At 43.8% G+C, this 13,509-nt stretch overlaps 6 protein-coding genes across 7 annotated transcripts in view; 3 read left to right on the top strand and 3 right to left on the bottom strand.

The window, feature by feature from the left end:
- Positions 1–13,509, top strand: part of LOC109542034 (muscle-specific protein 300 kDa) — a gene marked incomplete in the record, with an annotated part of 344,492 nt that overhangs the window by 107,578 nt on the left and 223,405 nt on the right.
- LOC109542066 (nucleolar protein dao-5) lies at positions 579–5,443 on the bottom strand. 2 transcript variants are annotated; one of them, XR_002172394.2, is made up of 11 exons: positions 5,307–5,443; positions 4,723–4,773; positions 4,087–4,662; positions 3,694–4,032; positions 2,821–3,633; positions 2,534–2,767; positions 2,198–2,473; positions 1,847–2,149; positions 1,636–1,788; positions 749–1,578; positions 579–696 (listed from the first exon to the last, which is right to left on the bottom strand). XR_002172394.2 is itself a non-coding variant. In XM_019911119.2 (10 exons), exons 2-10 carry the CDS (start codon positions 4,762–4,764, stop codon positions 841–843), a joined length of 3,474 nt encoding a protein of 1,157 aa, XP_019766678.2. In that variant the 5' UTR covers positions 4,765–4,773; positions 5,307–5,443; the 3' UTR covers positions 579–840. The 2 variants fall into 2 exon arrangements, 1 of the variants encoding a protein (XP_019766678.2); XM_019911119.2 differs by having other exon boundaries at positions 579–1,578.
- On the bottom strand, positions 5,625–8,006 carry LOC109542068 (A-kinase anchor protein 10, mitochondrial). The gene is made up of 2 exons (XM_019911122.2): positions 7,821–8,006; positions 5,625–7,697 (listed from the first exon to the last, which is right to left on the bottom strand). Exons 1-2 carry the CDS (start codon positions 7,843–7,845, stop codon positions 6,157–6,159), a joined length of 1,566 nt encoding a protein of 521 aa, XP_019766681.1. The 5' UTR covers positions 7,846–8,006; the 3' UTR covers positions 5,625–6,156.
- LOC109542069 (ran-binding protein 3) lies at positions 8,117–9,728 on the top strand. The gene is made up of 5 exons (XM_019911123.2): positions 8,117–8,213; positions 8,305–8,379; positions 8,434–9,248; positions 9,309–9,404; positions 9,466–9,728. The coding sequence occupies exons 1-5, from the start codon at positions 8,138–8,140 to the stop codon at positions 9,583–9,585; spliced, it is 1,182 nt and encodes a 393-aa protein (XP_019766682.2). The 5' UTR covers positions 8,117–8,137; the 3' UTR covers positions 9,586–9,728.
- Positions 9,719–11,118, bottom strand: LOC109542072 (mitochondrial E3 ubiquitin protein ligase 1). Its single transcript, XM_019911125.2, has 3 exons — positions 10,846–11,118; positions 9,989–10,783; positions 9,719–9,935 (listed from the first exon to the last, which is right to left on the bottom strand). The coding sequence occupies exons 1-3, from the start codon at positions 10,948–10,950 to the stop codon at positions 9,816–9,818; spliced, it is 1,020 nt and encodes a 339-aa protein (XP_019766684.1). The 5' UTR covers positions 10,951–11,118; the 3' UTR covers positions 9,719–9,815.
- On the top strand, positions 12,031–13,509 carry LOC109542071 (splicing factor 3B subunit 4; the record flags this gene model as incomplete). The annotated part of the gene is given in 6 exon segments (XM_048666374.1): positions 12,031–12,189; positions 12,242–12,325; positions 12,384–12,658; positions 12,712–12,970; positions 13,022–13,378; positions 13,433–13,509. Coding segments are annotated over 6 exon segments (1,086 nt in total), but the record flags the coding sequence as incomplete, so codon positions are not given.

Below are 13,509 nucleotides of genomic sequence, written 5' to 3' on the forward strand. Positions count from 1 at the left end.
TTGCTTCCGAGAAACATGCAAAACGGGACGGAAAATATGAAATTTTGCAATAATCTTGCGCCATCCTTGCACAAAACGACGATCATTTTTCTAATTTCATAGATAACAGAATACTGTATTGTTTCTACATAAGCCCATGTAATCAGCACATTTAACTATTCAGCAATACTCGCCCTTCTGCCTCCCACATCTCGAAAAGCCGAATGCATGGAAGTCTGTGCTAAATTTGCATCATCTAAATTTTCAAATTTCGAGTACTCGCCGGCTATTTTTAACGATTTACTTACAAGAACAAAGGTCCACCTGTGAAAGCGATACAGGATAATTAGCGATTCGCCGAAACCCAATTTCTGGGGCTTTTTGGCAGCCGTTCAATGACTGAGCTGCGGACCTACGATACGAATTTCCTGATATCCCAAAAATAAAAACTCACTTCGCGCGGACTAGATAGAATTATTGGCAATCCGATGCGGAAATCGCCCATTTCATCGCATTTTTTCCAACAGGACAATTATATCGACAGATGCAGCCCCAGACGCTCTTTTAGCTGTTGGTGCAAGAGAACTATTTCAACGAACTGATAGAAATACATATATTCTCGAAAAATCAATGACTTAAAAAGTAACTTTTACATACAAAAACTATTAATTCCCATTAAAACACATTTGTCGGCTGCTGGAGGGTTGCAATTCCCGCCTAGTAAAAACAGCGTTAGAGAACTTAAAACAAATCAACGGTAAAAACAAACCATCAACTGAAGAAATAGTGGGAAAACCAAGTCGCAATTTTGTTCCACTTATTGAATTGACCTGGAAATCGTTTAGCTAGTAATTGTCTACCTCATTCATCCACAATCTTCCGTTTTTTCTTTTTCTTCTTCTCCACCAGTCCTTCATCACTAACTGCCCGTTTACTTTTACGTTTTTCCTTTGCCTCTACATTAGTATTGCTCTTAGATCCTTTGGCAACTACAGCGTCTTCATCAGCAAATGCCTGGCCCACATCCGTTAGGTTGTCGCCGCCAGTGGAGATCGAGTTGAAAATACTCAAAACATTCTCCTCCACGCCATCGCACGTAGATTTTCGTTGACTTTTCCGCTTGGCTTTTCGCATCACTTTCTTCTTGCGCTCAACTGCCTGTTGCAGGTTTTGCTTCACGCTGTGATCCAGACGGATTTCCTTCTTATAGCTGACTCCAAACAGCGGATGGCGCGACTTAGTTACACTCGGCAACGAAACGTCCTCTCTTACGGGTACTTCAATTTCATTCAGTGGCAGTTTGGGCAGAAACTGTTTGAAATAAATTACACTTTCCAGATCGACGAGTTTCGGTGTTTTCAAGCTAAGGATCACTGGATCGGGCTTCTTGGGAAGCGGCTGAAACACATACGCCATGTTGTTCAAACTGACTGGGCTCTCCTTGTTTAAGTAGCACTTTAGGTTGATCAAGCTGGAAGGATTGATGTGCTTGGGGACTAAAAGTAGGGAGTATTTCACACTGTTTTCTGGTAGGGTGGTTTTGATGTGTTGCTGCTCCAGTCCAGGAAAGTTTTTGTTCAGATTCTCTATCCAACTTGCCTGGAAAATGTAGAAATGGGAGTTTTACAGCATAGGAAATCTTTGGCGATCTCTCACCTTTTGCGAAATTGAACTTTGCAGGGGCGTTTCCTGCTCAGAATCGCTACTTTCAGACGCAAGCCCATTTGTTTCCACAATTAAATTTTGCTGTTTTGGTGCGGAAACTGGCGGCTCTGGGGCGGATTCTGGTAAACTTTCTCGCTTCGAACGCTAGTTGATAGAACAACTGGAATCTCCAGGAACGGAACATGATAAAACCTTAAATTACCTTTTTTGGTGGAGCCTCATCACTCTCTAAGCTGCTTTCGGATGGTTGGCGGCGTTTATTTCCTTTGGCTGCATTAACTGGAAGCGATTTCGATGCCGGCGAATCTTTACTACTGGCGCTCTTCGCCTTGTTGGGTGTTAGCGATGTTTTCCTTGGTTCAGATGACGCTTCAGAGGGTCGGCTTGAAGCTGCTTCTTCATCAGAACTACTATCAGTCGAGGTATCCTTGTTATTGAGCTGTGGTTTTCCCTTCAGTGGAAGAGATTGAGACGCGGGTTTTTGCTCTGAGTCTGCATCCGAAGCCTGAGAGAAGGATTCAAAAAATATTCAGAAAAACGTATTCAAAACTACCTCGTTCGAAGAACCAGCGTCACTGGAACTGCTTTCCTCTTCCTGCTGCTGTCTCTTCGGCTTGGCTACATGAAGAAACTTCGTTTGTAAAACAACTGCTTTGGGCACCGGCCCATTTTCACCACTTTCCCCTTGTCGTTGAGATGAGTTGCTTGATTGTGCTTCCTCATCAGAACTACTTTCACTCGCGGTGTTATTATTGATCTGCGGTTTTCCCTTTACCGGTGAAGACTTCGTCGTTTTTTCCTCGGATCTGCTGGCACCTGAATCCGACGCCTATAAGAAGATAATAGATAACACACAATGGATAAGACGAAAATAAGTATTCGAAACTACCTCATCCGAAGAACCAGCAGCATCGCTAGAACTGCTTTCGGTTTCTTCCTGTCTTCTTCGGTCTTTCCCGTTTGCTTTGGCCTCCGGTTGCGAAACATTTGCTTTGGGCACCGGCTCATCATCACTACCGCTACTGCTGCTTTCCTCTTTTCTATTCGGCGTTAAGGACTTTTTCTCGGTAATCTTTTCTGGTAAAGATCGGCGCGTTTTGCTATTCCCACCCAAATCCCAATCCTGCAACAAGTCCTTGATGGAGGAAAACCCGGGGAAAACCAAAGTTAATTTACCTTTTTCCGTGGTTCTTCTGGTTCTTCTTCCTCAGAGTCGCTGGCTGAATCTGTAGCAGGCGGTGCCTCCACTGGAGCGGCAGCCGCTACTTGTTTCTTTGCCGATTGGGATTTTTGTTTCTTCACTACTGATTTTTGCGAAGATTGTTTGGCTGATTCCATCAGTATACACGAATGAGACTTGCGCCTTTTCGCTTTATGCTGCTCGCCTGCAATCTTTTTCGCTAATTCTGCGGAGTCATCCTCCGAGCCCGATACTAGAACTTTGCCTAAAGATGCAGGCGCTGAAGCGCGCTGTTTCGGCTTTTTTGCACTTTCTTTCACTGGCACAGGCTTGGGTAAAGCTGGAGCCCCAGAGTCGCTTTCTGAGCCCGAAGACACTCTTTGCTTAATAGGCCGGGGAACGGAAACAGATTGCTTCTCTTTTTCCTGCTTGACTACCATAGGCGTAGGCACGGTGGATGTTTCAGAGTCGCCTTCTGAGTCGGACGTCGGCTGTGATTTTATTTGCACAGGAACGGATAAGGGTTTTTCCTGTTTCAGTTTCAACGGTTTAGGTAAAGCTGCATCTTCAGAGCTGCTGTCTGGCGCTGGAGACGCTCGAGTTTTAATTGGCTTGGGGACTGGAACTGGTTGTTTGTGTGTCGCTTTTTCCTGTTTGATCCGAATGGGAGTCGGAAGAGTTAACTCTTCTGCGGAGTCTTCGGACGCCCTTGTTTTAATCGGCGCGGGGACAGAACTGCGGCGCCTTTTGGGTTTAACCGGTGGCGGAGGCAAAGCATCTTCTTCAGAGCTGCTATCGGGCTGGTTAATCTATTGAAAAATAAAACTGGGGATCAGAAATGCCCGATGGTTTTTTTTTCAGGAACTTACCGGTGCTCTATTGGGGTTCCCTTGTGAATGGGACGATACATTCATATTGGACTTTTTAGTGATTGTTAGCAGTTTGCTGTTGGGCCGTTTCTGCAATTTTTCGGATTTCGATTTCCCTGCGCTATGGCGCTTAGTCGGCTTATCCTCTAAAACCAGTTTCTTCACGGGACTGGAGTGTGCAGCTACTGGGACTGTGGACTCATTGTCTGAACTAGAAGAATCCGAGCGGCCAAATGGAACCGTTGTAGACGTAGATATTGTACTGTCTTTCACAGTTCTTTGGCTGTTGAATGAGCTCAGTGTGTGGGTGGGTGTTTCATCTGCTGACTGGATTTGTTCCTGAAATTGAACGATCATTTTGCGGGTTCTTCATAAAACGGCTGGTCGACTTACTTTCACCGGCCTCAAAATTGGCACCTGCTTTCTTTGGGGCTCGGGCGTTGGCATCTCACCTTCAGAGCTGGACTGTTTTTCCTGTTTGAATATCCTTGATATGGACAAATCAGTTAGTTTGAGGTGTGGCGAGCTTTCGAAGGGATTTATGGTGGAGTTGACCACAGATGCTGCTGCACTTGAAAATAGCCTTTCCAATTCGTCCCGTTCTCTAGAAAGTGATCTGTAACTGCCCTTTTTGTCCGATTTCGGGCTAGAAACAGCTTTCCCGTCAGCAGTTTCGTTTTGAGTGTTTTGATTATGTTCATCTTCGGAAACTGGCTCAGTTTTGATCTTTTTTAGCACTGCAACGCTGTCATTCAGCTCCTTCGAGTGTCTTTTCCTCTTCTTGCTCAACCCGTCCAGTTCTCGATTCACCAGCTCAGAGATTAAGTTGTCGTTGTTGACTGAAGCTCTTTTGGGTTTGTTGTTGGCTGTTAAGGGCGACTTATCCGAAGAAGGCTTGTGTTTTTTAGTTAGATGCGCTTTGGCTTCAGCTAGGATCTGATCTATTAACTGACCGTTGCTCTTCTTGCTCTGGAACAGTGTTAAGAAGTAAACAAATTGGTCAACTAGGCCAAACTAGGCGGAAACTACCTTGCTGATGGATTTTGGGTGACTCGCATTGTCGGCCTCCATAGCTGATTACTGAAACAGTAAATCTGGTTTTAAAACACGGTGTTGGCTTTGGAGTTTGTGCGATTTTCCTGAAATTTTCAGGAAGATTTGCGATCAAATATGTCTTCTATTGGTGCGTGAAAAATTCAAGTTGAGAATTGGAGGTTGTCAAGTTTTAGACGCAGGCATATTAGGCGTGGAAACCTTCATTTGAGCCCAGCATTGAGTTGGCTGGCAAAAATCAGGGTTTCGCAGGATTTTACTGAAATTTTCTGGACTTTTAGATTGACGAGTCTTCTATCAATGGTCAAAATTTCTGGTTGGTGTTTAAACTCGACTGGATGTTGCACAGTTTTAAATAAGGGCGGTTAATTGTGTTCTGAGGACTCGGCTAATTCCTGTTGCTCTGAAACTTTTCCATATACATTTTACTGTTCCAGATATATTAAAAACTCTAATCAAATCATTTAGTTATGGGCCTTACTAAGTAGTCAAAGCAAGAGATTCATAAGCTACAGTTATACAAGTTGCTCTCAGCGCTGAGTTTTCAAAGCAAACTTTACCTTGCAATTGTGAACTTTTGCAGATATTTCATTGATCAACGGTTGGCTAATAATGCAACTTAACTAGGCCTGGATATAAAATCTCATTTTGACCATGTTTTTGGCAGATTTTGAAAAGCGCGGTTAGAGACAAAAATCATCTTTCCACATTTTCGACATGAAGGATGGCGCGAGACTTGTGAGAAAGTGACGTGAGTTGCGAGAAGGAGACAAAGCGTTTGCGTCGGATTATTATTATTTTGTGAAAAATAACGGATTAGAGCCGCTAGTGAAAGTATTAAATAAAATGTGTTTTGGGGAAAAATTTTAAAAATTATATATACAACATACTTTATTAATAGTGCCTAATAATCTTGATAATTAATCGCCGCTATCAGGCTCACACCTACAATAAAAAAATAAATAAGTCACAATAATGTACAGTTCAAAATATGTACAAATGTGCGTGAACTATTATAAAAAAATATAGAACATCAAATTTGAATGTACAACATGAAGTAGCTTCTACATACCTGACTAGCATAATTTCTAAAATAGATTATTGGTATTAGAGAGAACAATAAGAGTAAAAACCAACTTAAAAGCGATACAACATATAAACTAGTCCGTGATAAACAAAAAAGGTGTTTCTACACGAGAGAGTGCTGTTTGCAAATCTAAAACTATATGGACGATAGTGAAAACATAGTGAATGTGAACAAAACATAAAAATCCGCTATGGTTTTTCAAGCTTAGTTCATTGAAATCAGTTATAATTGCACAAAAATTTCTTATTGTCCGCTAAAATCGGTCCTATTGTTCCTAAAAAAATATCTACGGCACGATTAATTTTAAGCGTCACCTTAGAACGCTACAAATGACCGTTTAGAGTCACGCTGGTGATATCTTTGACGATCATTTCCGCTACTTTCCAGGCCATTTCCTCCTTTCGCTTATCCTCCTCGTCCAAGCTAACGATCTTCTTGACCACGTTCTTGAATTTGAAGCCATTGCGGTCCGGTTCCGGCTCGAACTCTGCTATGTACTTGCCCAGCTCGGTCACCCGTCCCAAAGACAAGCGATGGGTCTTTTTCCGCTTCCACAACGCATCTGGATCGTACAGTTCTCTGCTATCAATGCACATGTTGGTTTTGGCATCCTTTCTCTCATATGGCAGCTCCAGCGCCAAAAAGGTGCTTGTGCTGAAGCTCTTCTCGCTGCTACAGTCTGAGGGCGAGTAGGTTTTGTGCTCTATATTGGTTGAGTAGCCGCTAGCTTGCACTGTATTAATCAGCTCGGATAAGTACTTGAAAAACAGCTGGGAAGCCAGAAACGGCTTGAAGCAGTGCTTCTCTAAAAACCGCTCGACAATCTTCAGAGGTAGGTGGAAGCAATCAATGTCCAAACCATGCTCCCCACATATGTTTTGCTCTACCGTGAATCGAATCTTATCGGTAAATCCGAGCGGGCAGTGCGCTTGCAACGAGAAGTATTTGTCATACAAAACAATCGCATCGTTCTGAGCTTCGATCGGATCGAAAAACTCTTTCTGATCCCTCAATTGCTGTTGCAAATTGGTGGCAGCGATCCAGAACTCCAGCAAGCTTCGCTTGCTTTCCTGTTCCAGAAATTCCATGAAATAAAACAGAGCTGTTTCGTTGTATAGAATGTCATCGAGGACGATGTTAGAGCCGGTCAGGACATCAATGAGGTGCTTGGAGAAGAAGTCGGTTTCCAAAAAGGCGTTAAAATACTCATTTTTCATCAAATCAAACAGGTGTTTTTGCACTGAGTCAAAGCAGCTGCCCAGAATCAGCTTGTCTGCGTCGCAAATGCTTTCCATAATTTCATTCCTGAACTGTTCCGGGCAGTTGATGTTGAGCTTCGCTTCCAGGGCAATGTACTTCTTGAAAATGACCAAAGCCAACTCAACCAGCTTCAATGGAGAGCTCTTGTCCTTATCAGTTATATCACAAGGAGAATTGGCTTCTGAGCTTTTCTGATCGGAATTTGTCATGTAATCGTACAAGCTACTGGAGTCAGCAGTGAGTGAATCGCACTCTGTGCTCACCGAGAGACTGTCATGGTCTGATCTATTAGCCAGCGGCGAGTTACTGGAAGCCCCTTTGAGAGTATCGTCGCAGTTCTGAAGATCGGCTTTGAAAGTTTCTATGTCCAAATAGCAGAGAATATAGCAGGAGGCATTGCGCACCTCCATGTATTGGATAAAGTACCCCAACGCACTTTTGTCCCCTAGAATATCTCCCAGAGTTTTCGAAAGCCTCGATCTTTCTCTGGTCGCTTCGAATGTTTCAATGTCGCACAAACCTTCGTCCTCAAGTGGAACAGCCAATGGCTTTTCAATTGGCTGTGGTGAAGGTGTACAGTCATGATTCTTGCTCCGTTTATTGGCTGTAACATAAAGCAAATTCATAGAATTGCAATTGCAAAGAAAAAATCGTACACTTTGCAGAAATGCGTTCTTTATAAACACACCTAGATGCCCCTAAAACTGCACTTATTAACGGTGTTTACCTGCTTTCTTCCAAAACTTTAGCATTGCTCATGATCATGTACCTATGTTACGATAATCTGCACAAAATCACGCTGGAAAACAGGAAACTAAACCGGATAAACATTATATTTATATCAGGGCTTTATCTTCAGTGGTTTTCTATCAATTTTGACAACAGTCACGTCAATAAATGTGAAGTTGGTTGCAAGGCGACGTCAATATTTTATCCCTTTATGGTTTCCTATGACGACAACTAGGAGGAGGCGCAGTGGTTTTATATTGGTCTATTAATTCATTAATTATCCAGTGAAGTGCGGCAACGTTGTGTGCACGTTGAATGCGCTGCCTTGAAATGGCAGGCAAAGAAGAAGACGACAGCAAAAGTAAAATAAATATGGGGGACATGAAGTCCAGTACGTATTTCCACAGTTTAATTTCAATATTTTCCAATTTTAATCAAATCTCCGTATATTTCACACTAACTATAAATTGATTGCGTTTCAGACGAACCCTCGCATATTACGGCTTCAGTAAATTTAAGCATGGAAGGCCCTAACGACGATTCTTCATCCAAACAAGGTTGTTTGTATAAATATTTATTATTTATCAATCCTAATCAGTTTGTATTTACAGAAAATGATGCGTGCACTAACGGTATAGGGAAGGTCGACGATTTTAAAGTGTGCAGCCCTTCGAAGATGTGCAAAATGGAAAGTAAGAACTCATTGATCAGTGAGCATAACCACATGGGAAAAAGCATACTGAAACCATCCCTGCTGAGCTTAAGCTCAGCAGCTTCAAGCGGCTCAGTGATCAGACAAAGTAGTTTTAACCCATTCAGCCAACCGACTAAAAAGCCAGAAATCAGCGAGACCAAACAGATGAATGGGGAAAGTTTGAAGTTTGTCCCTTTGTTGAAAAGCAATTCCCAAATCTCAACCCGCGTGGAGCCTGCCAGCAGCCAATCGAACCACAGCCCCAAACCAAGCTCGCCAGCATTTGTTTTCGGGCAAAACATCCAGGAAAGAGTTGTCGCAGACGCCACAAGCTTGGAGCCAGTGGCTTCGACCAGCGCAACCGATTCAAATGGAATCACTTCGACCACAAGTGATATGCTGTTTAGTACAGCAATGAAAAGCGAAGCGAAGCCCGACACATCAAAGGAAAAAGACACCAAGTCGTTGACGGAATCGGCTCGTGAGTACGAGGAATCCAGAGCCACTAAACGAAAGTACGATGAAGTGGAAGTAAAAACCGGCGAAGAAGAAGAAACGAACATCATCAGTATATCATGCAAACTGTTTTCATTTGACAAGGCTTCGAGTAATTGGCAGGAGCGCGGCAGGGGTACTCTGAGACTTAATGACTTTGAAATCAGTGATGACCAAATGGGTAGCAGATTGGTTTTCAGAACGTCCGGAAGCCTGAGAGTAATATTAAATACCAAGGTATTTAATCCAGTTTATTTCCTGCAGGTTCAACCAAGGGACTAAGCGGTTTTTTTTTAGATCTGGGCCGGAATGACTGTGGATAAGGCAAGTGAGAAAAGCATCCGCCTAACGGCGTTAGACTCCAGTGGCGACATCAGAGTCTTCCTGATAATGGTTGGTGTTTTCCACTTATTTGTGTTGTGTGCAAGCCACAAAGTAATTGCTGTTTTTTCAGTCGACTATAGAAGACTCCAGGCATTTATACTCGCACCTACAGATGCGTCTCCAGAAAGAAATCTTCTTGCAAAAGCGGAAAAAGCTGCAATCGACAGACAATTGTTCGGAACAGCAGTAACACTATCATACTCCTTTAATTTTGTCTCACAACTATAGATTGTAGATACATGATAAAGTGGATTTCATTTTTTTCAAGCTTAACTTCGTTTAAAACTGTATATTTTGTAATTGGTAGTAATAATATCTTCTGCTTAATTCTCACCAGTTCTCATTTATTTGCCTTCATTATAATACCTTCACTTCCGAGATTCACGCACTGAAAAGTTTTTTCTGCCAAGTCCATCAGCTTTATAGAACATAAGCGACTGATTTCGTGTTGATGTTGCTGCGGCAAATCGGGCATTGGTCGGTGATATCTTCAGCGCAGTCCTCGCATAAACACACGTGCCCACACGGCAACAGTATTATCTAAAAAAAAAAACATTTTAAATGTGCCCTAATAGTTTTGTGGCTTCGCGTGCCTCAACTGGGTTGGACTTGCAGACGGCGCAAACATTTTCAAACAAATTATTAGGGTCCCGAATTTGCCTCCTCCTCTTCCTCCGTGTTTCCTCGATGTGGATCTTTTTGTTCTCTTCATCCTTTAGTCGCTTTCGCTTGTTCAAATACTTTTTCACAGCGATGCCAGCCACAACCACGCCAATTGCCGTGCAAATGAGCGCCACAACTCCATAGTTTCTCTTGGAGATTTCCAGCTTTTTCAGCAAACTACTCACGGGCATAGTTGTTAGGTAGAAAGGCTCCCCATTTGTTGGGGGCTGCAGCTTGAAGGAGCCATCTTGCTCAAAGACCAGCTGCCCTATTCCAGTCATCACGGTTCCTTCTCGCAGCATTTTCTCCGTCGATTGGATCCCCCGCTGTCTATACCCAGAGAAGAAGCCCCATATGTGGTCCATCATGCTGGGAACTGTGGGGTGAAACGTGTCGGAAATGGTGTCCATATCGAGGTATTCCGCCACTAGGGGATCAACCACTTCGACTACTACCCCTTTAGACTCCAGGCCGAATGGTATGACGTTATGGACCTCTTGGATGGTCCTTTCGGAGTCCGACCAGAAGCCCGAGGTGCTTCTTTGCACCACATGCTCCTTGATTTTCAAGGACTGGATCACTCCAGACACATTGGGGTTGTTGCTGCTGATTATGGGCACCCCAATCGGCTTCACGGCGCCTCTGATCGCTATGTAGGGCAACTTTGCGTCTGCATTGGCCAGAACCCGTTTTAGCTTCTTGTCTAGTGTCACCGTTGGCGTAGTCTAGAATAGAAATTAATAACCCAAAAAGTGCAATTTGCTTGCTCCCTTTGCTGGCTACTTACTGAGACTATTTTTGCCGACTTTTTCTTCCCGTAGTACTGCTTCAAGCATGTTAGAAGCACCACAGAGTCTATGCCCAAGGCGATGAATTCCACAATAAAATCCATCTTTGCCAAATGGACTGCTTGAGTTTAATTACCTAAACGCCGGGATTTGATGTGCAACCAATCAGCCCTACGAGCTACTTCAAGACATTGTTTTGTTATTTTTGTTTGGTTTTATTACATCACATGCGAAAATGCTAGGTTAACAGTTAACTCTTGGAAACACGTCTTTTTAACTGTCAAAAAGTCTCTAGAAATTTAGCAGCAGCTAATAGAAGAGCATAATCCTTGCGACGTTGCCACCCTTTGCCAATGAATAGGCGCGGTCAATTTCACAGATCACAGATTACCAAACTAACTCTTCTCAACTTTTTCTCAACAATATTTCGTCTTTGGTGTACATGAAAGTGTGTAGGTGCAGGCGTTTAACATTCATTGAAGTACTTACCTATACTAATGTTCTAAAAATGAACATATTTAATGAATAATTTAAAAAAATAGTTTCTAACTAATTCAATAAACATCTTGGTCAGCTGTTAGCTTAAAACCGCTTAATTATTCAGTCATTCCAATTGCTCTCTTGTTCCGTTTGTAATTATACTTTCAATAACAGCATAAACAGGAAACTAAAAAATATATGTTCTTAAAGGTAAATACGTTTAAATAATAATTTTTTACTTTAGGGTCGTTGAGCCAGTTTCATTTTCTTTTATTGCCCCTTGCCCTTTAGAGAAAAATAACAACTGCCACGCAGAAAAAAGGCAAAGCCGGAAAACGCTCTCACTTAATCTTACTCCTCACTATATAAGTTCACTTTAGAAAAAAGATTGAAGATTGAAGTCTCCCCATTTGACTATTGCTAAAACCAGTTCTAAGCAATAAAAATAGTTGTCTAAAAATTACTCGGATAAGCCCTCTATTACTAATCTTAAGACGAAATATTGTTGAGAAGAGTTAGTTTGGTAATCTGTGATCTTGTCTGTGACTACAAACGATAAATTGTGTAAGGCGGCTCCGTAAACGCAAGTTATCAGCCTCCTAGTTAAAAAGCAATACTGGTATATTTAGATGTTTGGAAATTGACCGCGCCTATTCATTGGCAAAGGGTGGCAACGTCGCAAGGGTTATGTTCTTACATTAGCCGCTGCTAGAAATTTGGGGTTAAACACGATCTGTCGGCGTTTGTCAAGCTTTGCTGCATGTTTGTTTTTCTCGATAGTTCGGGTTAGTGTTTATTGAGTAGTCACTGAAGCACCAATCAGGCTGAAATGGCTAATGGGCCAATAGCCGAGAGGAACAGAGGTAGGAAGTGTTGCGCCCCATTATTTCTCCCGCTTTTAACCGGATTTTCCAGATGCAACCATCTACGTTGGAGGCCTGGACGATAAAGTCTCCGAATCCCTCCTATGGGAGCTGTTCGTGCAGGCTGGACCTTTAGGTACTCTCACTCTTCCCACCGCGATCACCACATGCTTCAATTTCGTGCTTCCTTTCAGTGAACGTGCATATGCCCAAAGACAGAGTCACCATGATGCATCAAGGGTACGGTTTCGTGGAGTTCATGGGCGAGGAAGACGCTGATTATGCGATTAAAATCATGAACATGATCAAGCTATATGGGAAGCCGATCAGGGTCAATAAGGCTTCAGCGCATCAAAAGAACCTGGATGTTGGAGCCAACATTTTCATAGGAAACCTCGATCCGGAAGTGGATGAAAAGTTGCTTTACGACACGTTTTCTGCGTTTGGGGTCATACTTCAAACGCCAAAGGTAGTTTTTAGCCCCCTTGACAATTCGCCAGGCGCTCACCTTGACTTGTTTAGATCATGCGAGATCCCGAAACAGGCAATTCCAAAGGCTTCGCCTTCATCAATTTTGCCAGCTTCGAAGCTTCCGACGCGTCTATTGAAGCGATGAACGGCCAGTATTTGTGCAACAGATCCATATCGGTTTCGTATGCATTCAAAAAGGATTCCAAAGGCGAACGGCATGGCTCAGCGGCTGAGCGGTTGCTCGCCGCTCAGAACCCGCTGTCTCAAGCCGATAGGCCCCATCAATTGTTTGCTGATGCTCCACCCATGGGTAAATACGTTCAGACGGGTTTTAACAGATAATTATAACTATTCGTTGTAGGAATGATGGGGATGACGATGGCTCCGCCGCCACCGCCAGTTATTCTAAGCGGAATGATGCCGCCGCCACCACCCACTCCCGCGAGTATGGCACCGCCCCCGCCACCTCCAGTGCCTCCCCCGAGTTCATTCCCCTCAGGCATTCCTCCGCCTCCGTTGCCGCCGTCGCAACCTCCGCTACCTCCTGGGGCTCCGCCGCCGCCCCCATTGGGGGCCAGTGCGTCTGGATCCCGACCCCCCATGCCTCCAATGCCCCCCAGTTCAGGCTCCGTCCAGATGGGGCAAAGGATAATGCCGCCCCCTCCGTGGCAAACAGGCCCCGGCATGCCGCCACCTCCACCCGGGCCTCCTGGGTCTGGTAAGTTTCTCTCACATTACCAGTTCAGCGGAGGAAAATGTCGGGATTTTTCAGCTCCCAGTGCCAGCTTTCCTGGGATGTTCCCGCCGCCGCCCCCTCCTGGCGGAAGGCCTCCACCGCCAAATTGGCGG

The sequence above is a fragment of the Dendroctonus ponderosae genome, unplaced genomic scaffold (genome assembly GCF_020466585.1).
Source record: "Dendroctonus ponderosae isolate FM_Combo_2020 unplaced genomic scaffold, Dpon_F_20191213v2 Dpon_F_20191213_5, whole genome shotgun sequence".
Classification (NCBI taxonomy): domain Eukaryota; kingdom Metazoa; phylum Arthropoda; class Insecta; order Coleoptera; family Curculionidae; genus Dendroctonus; species Dendroctonus ponderosae.

Coding starts and splice junctions, on each gene's coding strand:
- LOC109542069 (XM_019911123.2), top strand. CDS start 8,138: ATGCGCTGCCTTGAAATGGCAGGCAAAGAAGAAGACGACAGCAAAAGT. Junction 8,214..8,304: donor TATGGGGGACATGAAGTCCA/GTACGTATTTCC, acceptor ATTGCGTTTCAG/ACGAACCCTCGCATATTACG. Junction 9,249..9,308: donor GAGTAATATTAAATACCAAG/GTATTTAATCCA, acceptor GTTTTTTTTTAG/ATCTGGGCCGGAATGACTGT.
- LOC109542068 (XM_019911122.2), bottom strand. CDS start 7,845: ATGCTAAAGTTTTGGAAGAAAGCAG. Junction 7,698..7,820: donor AAAGTTTTGGAAGAAAGCAG/GTAAACACCGTT, acceptor TTTATGTTACAG/CCAATAAACGGAGCAAGAAT.
- LOC109542072 (XM_019911125.2), bottom strand. CDS start 10,950: ATGGATTTTATTGTGGAATTCATCGCCTTGGGCATAGACTCTGTGGTG. Junction 10,784..10,845: donor AGTCGGCAAAAATAGTCTCA/GTAAGTAGCCAG, acceptor TTTCTATTCTAG/ACTACGCCAACGGTGACACT. Junction 9,936..9,988: donor GCAAGTCCAACCCAGTTGAG/GCACGCGAAGCC, acceptor TTTTTTTTTTAG/ATAATACTGTTGCCGTGTGG.
- LOC109542066 (XM_019911119.2), bottom strand. CDS start 4,764: ATGGAGGCCGACAATGCGAGTCACCCAAAATCCATCAGCAAG. Junction 2,768..2,820: donor CAGAAGAACCACGGAAAAAG/GTAAATTAACTT, acceptor GACTTGTTGCAG/GATTGGGATTTGGGTGGGAA. Junction 2,474..2,533: donor CTGCTGGTTCTTCGGATGAG/GTAGTTTCGAAT, acceptor ATCTTCTTATAG/GCGTCGGATTCAGGTGCCAG.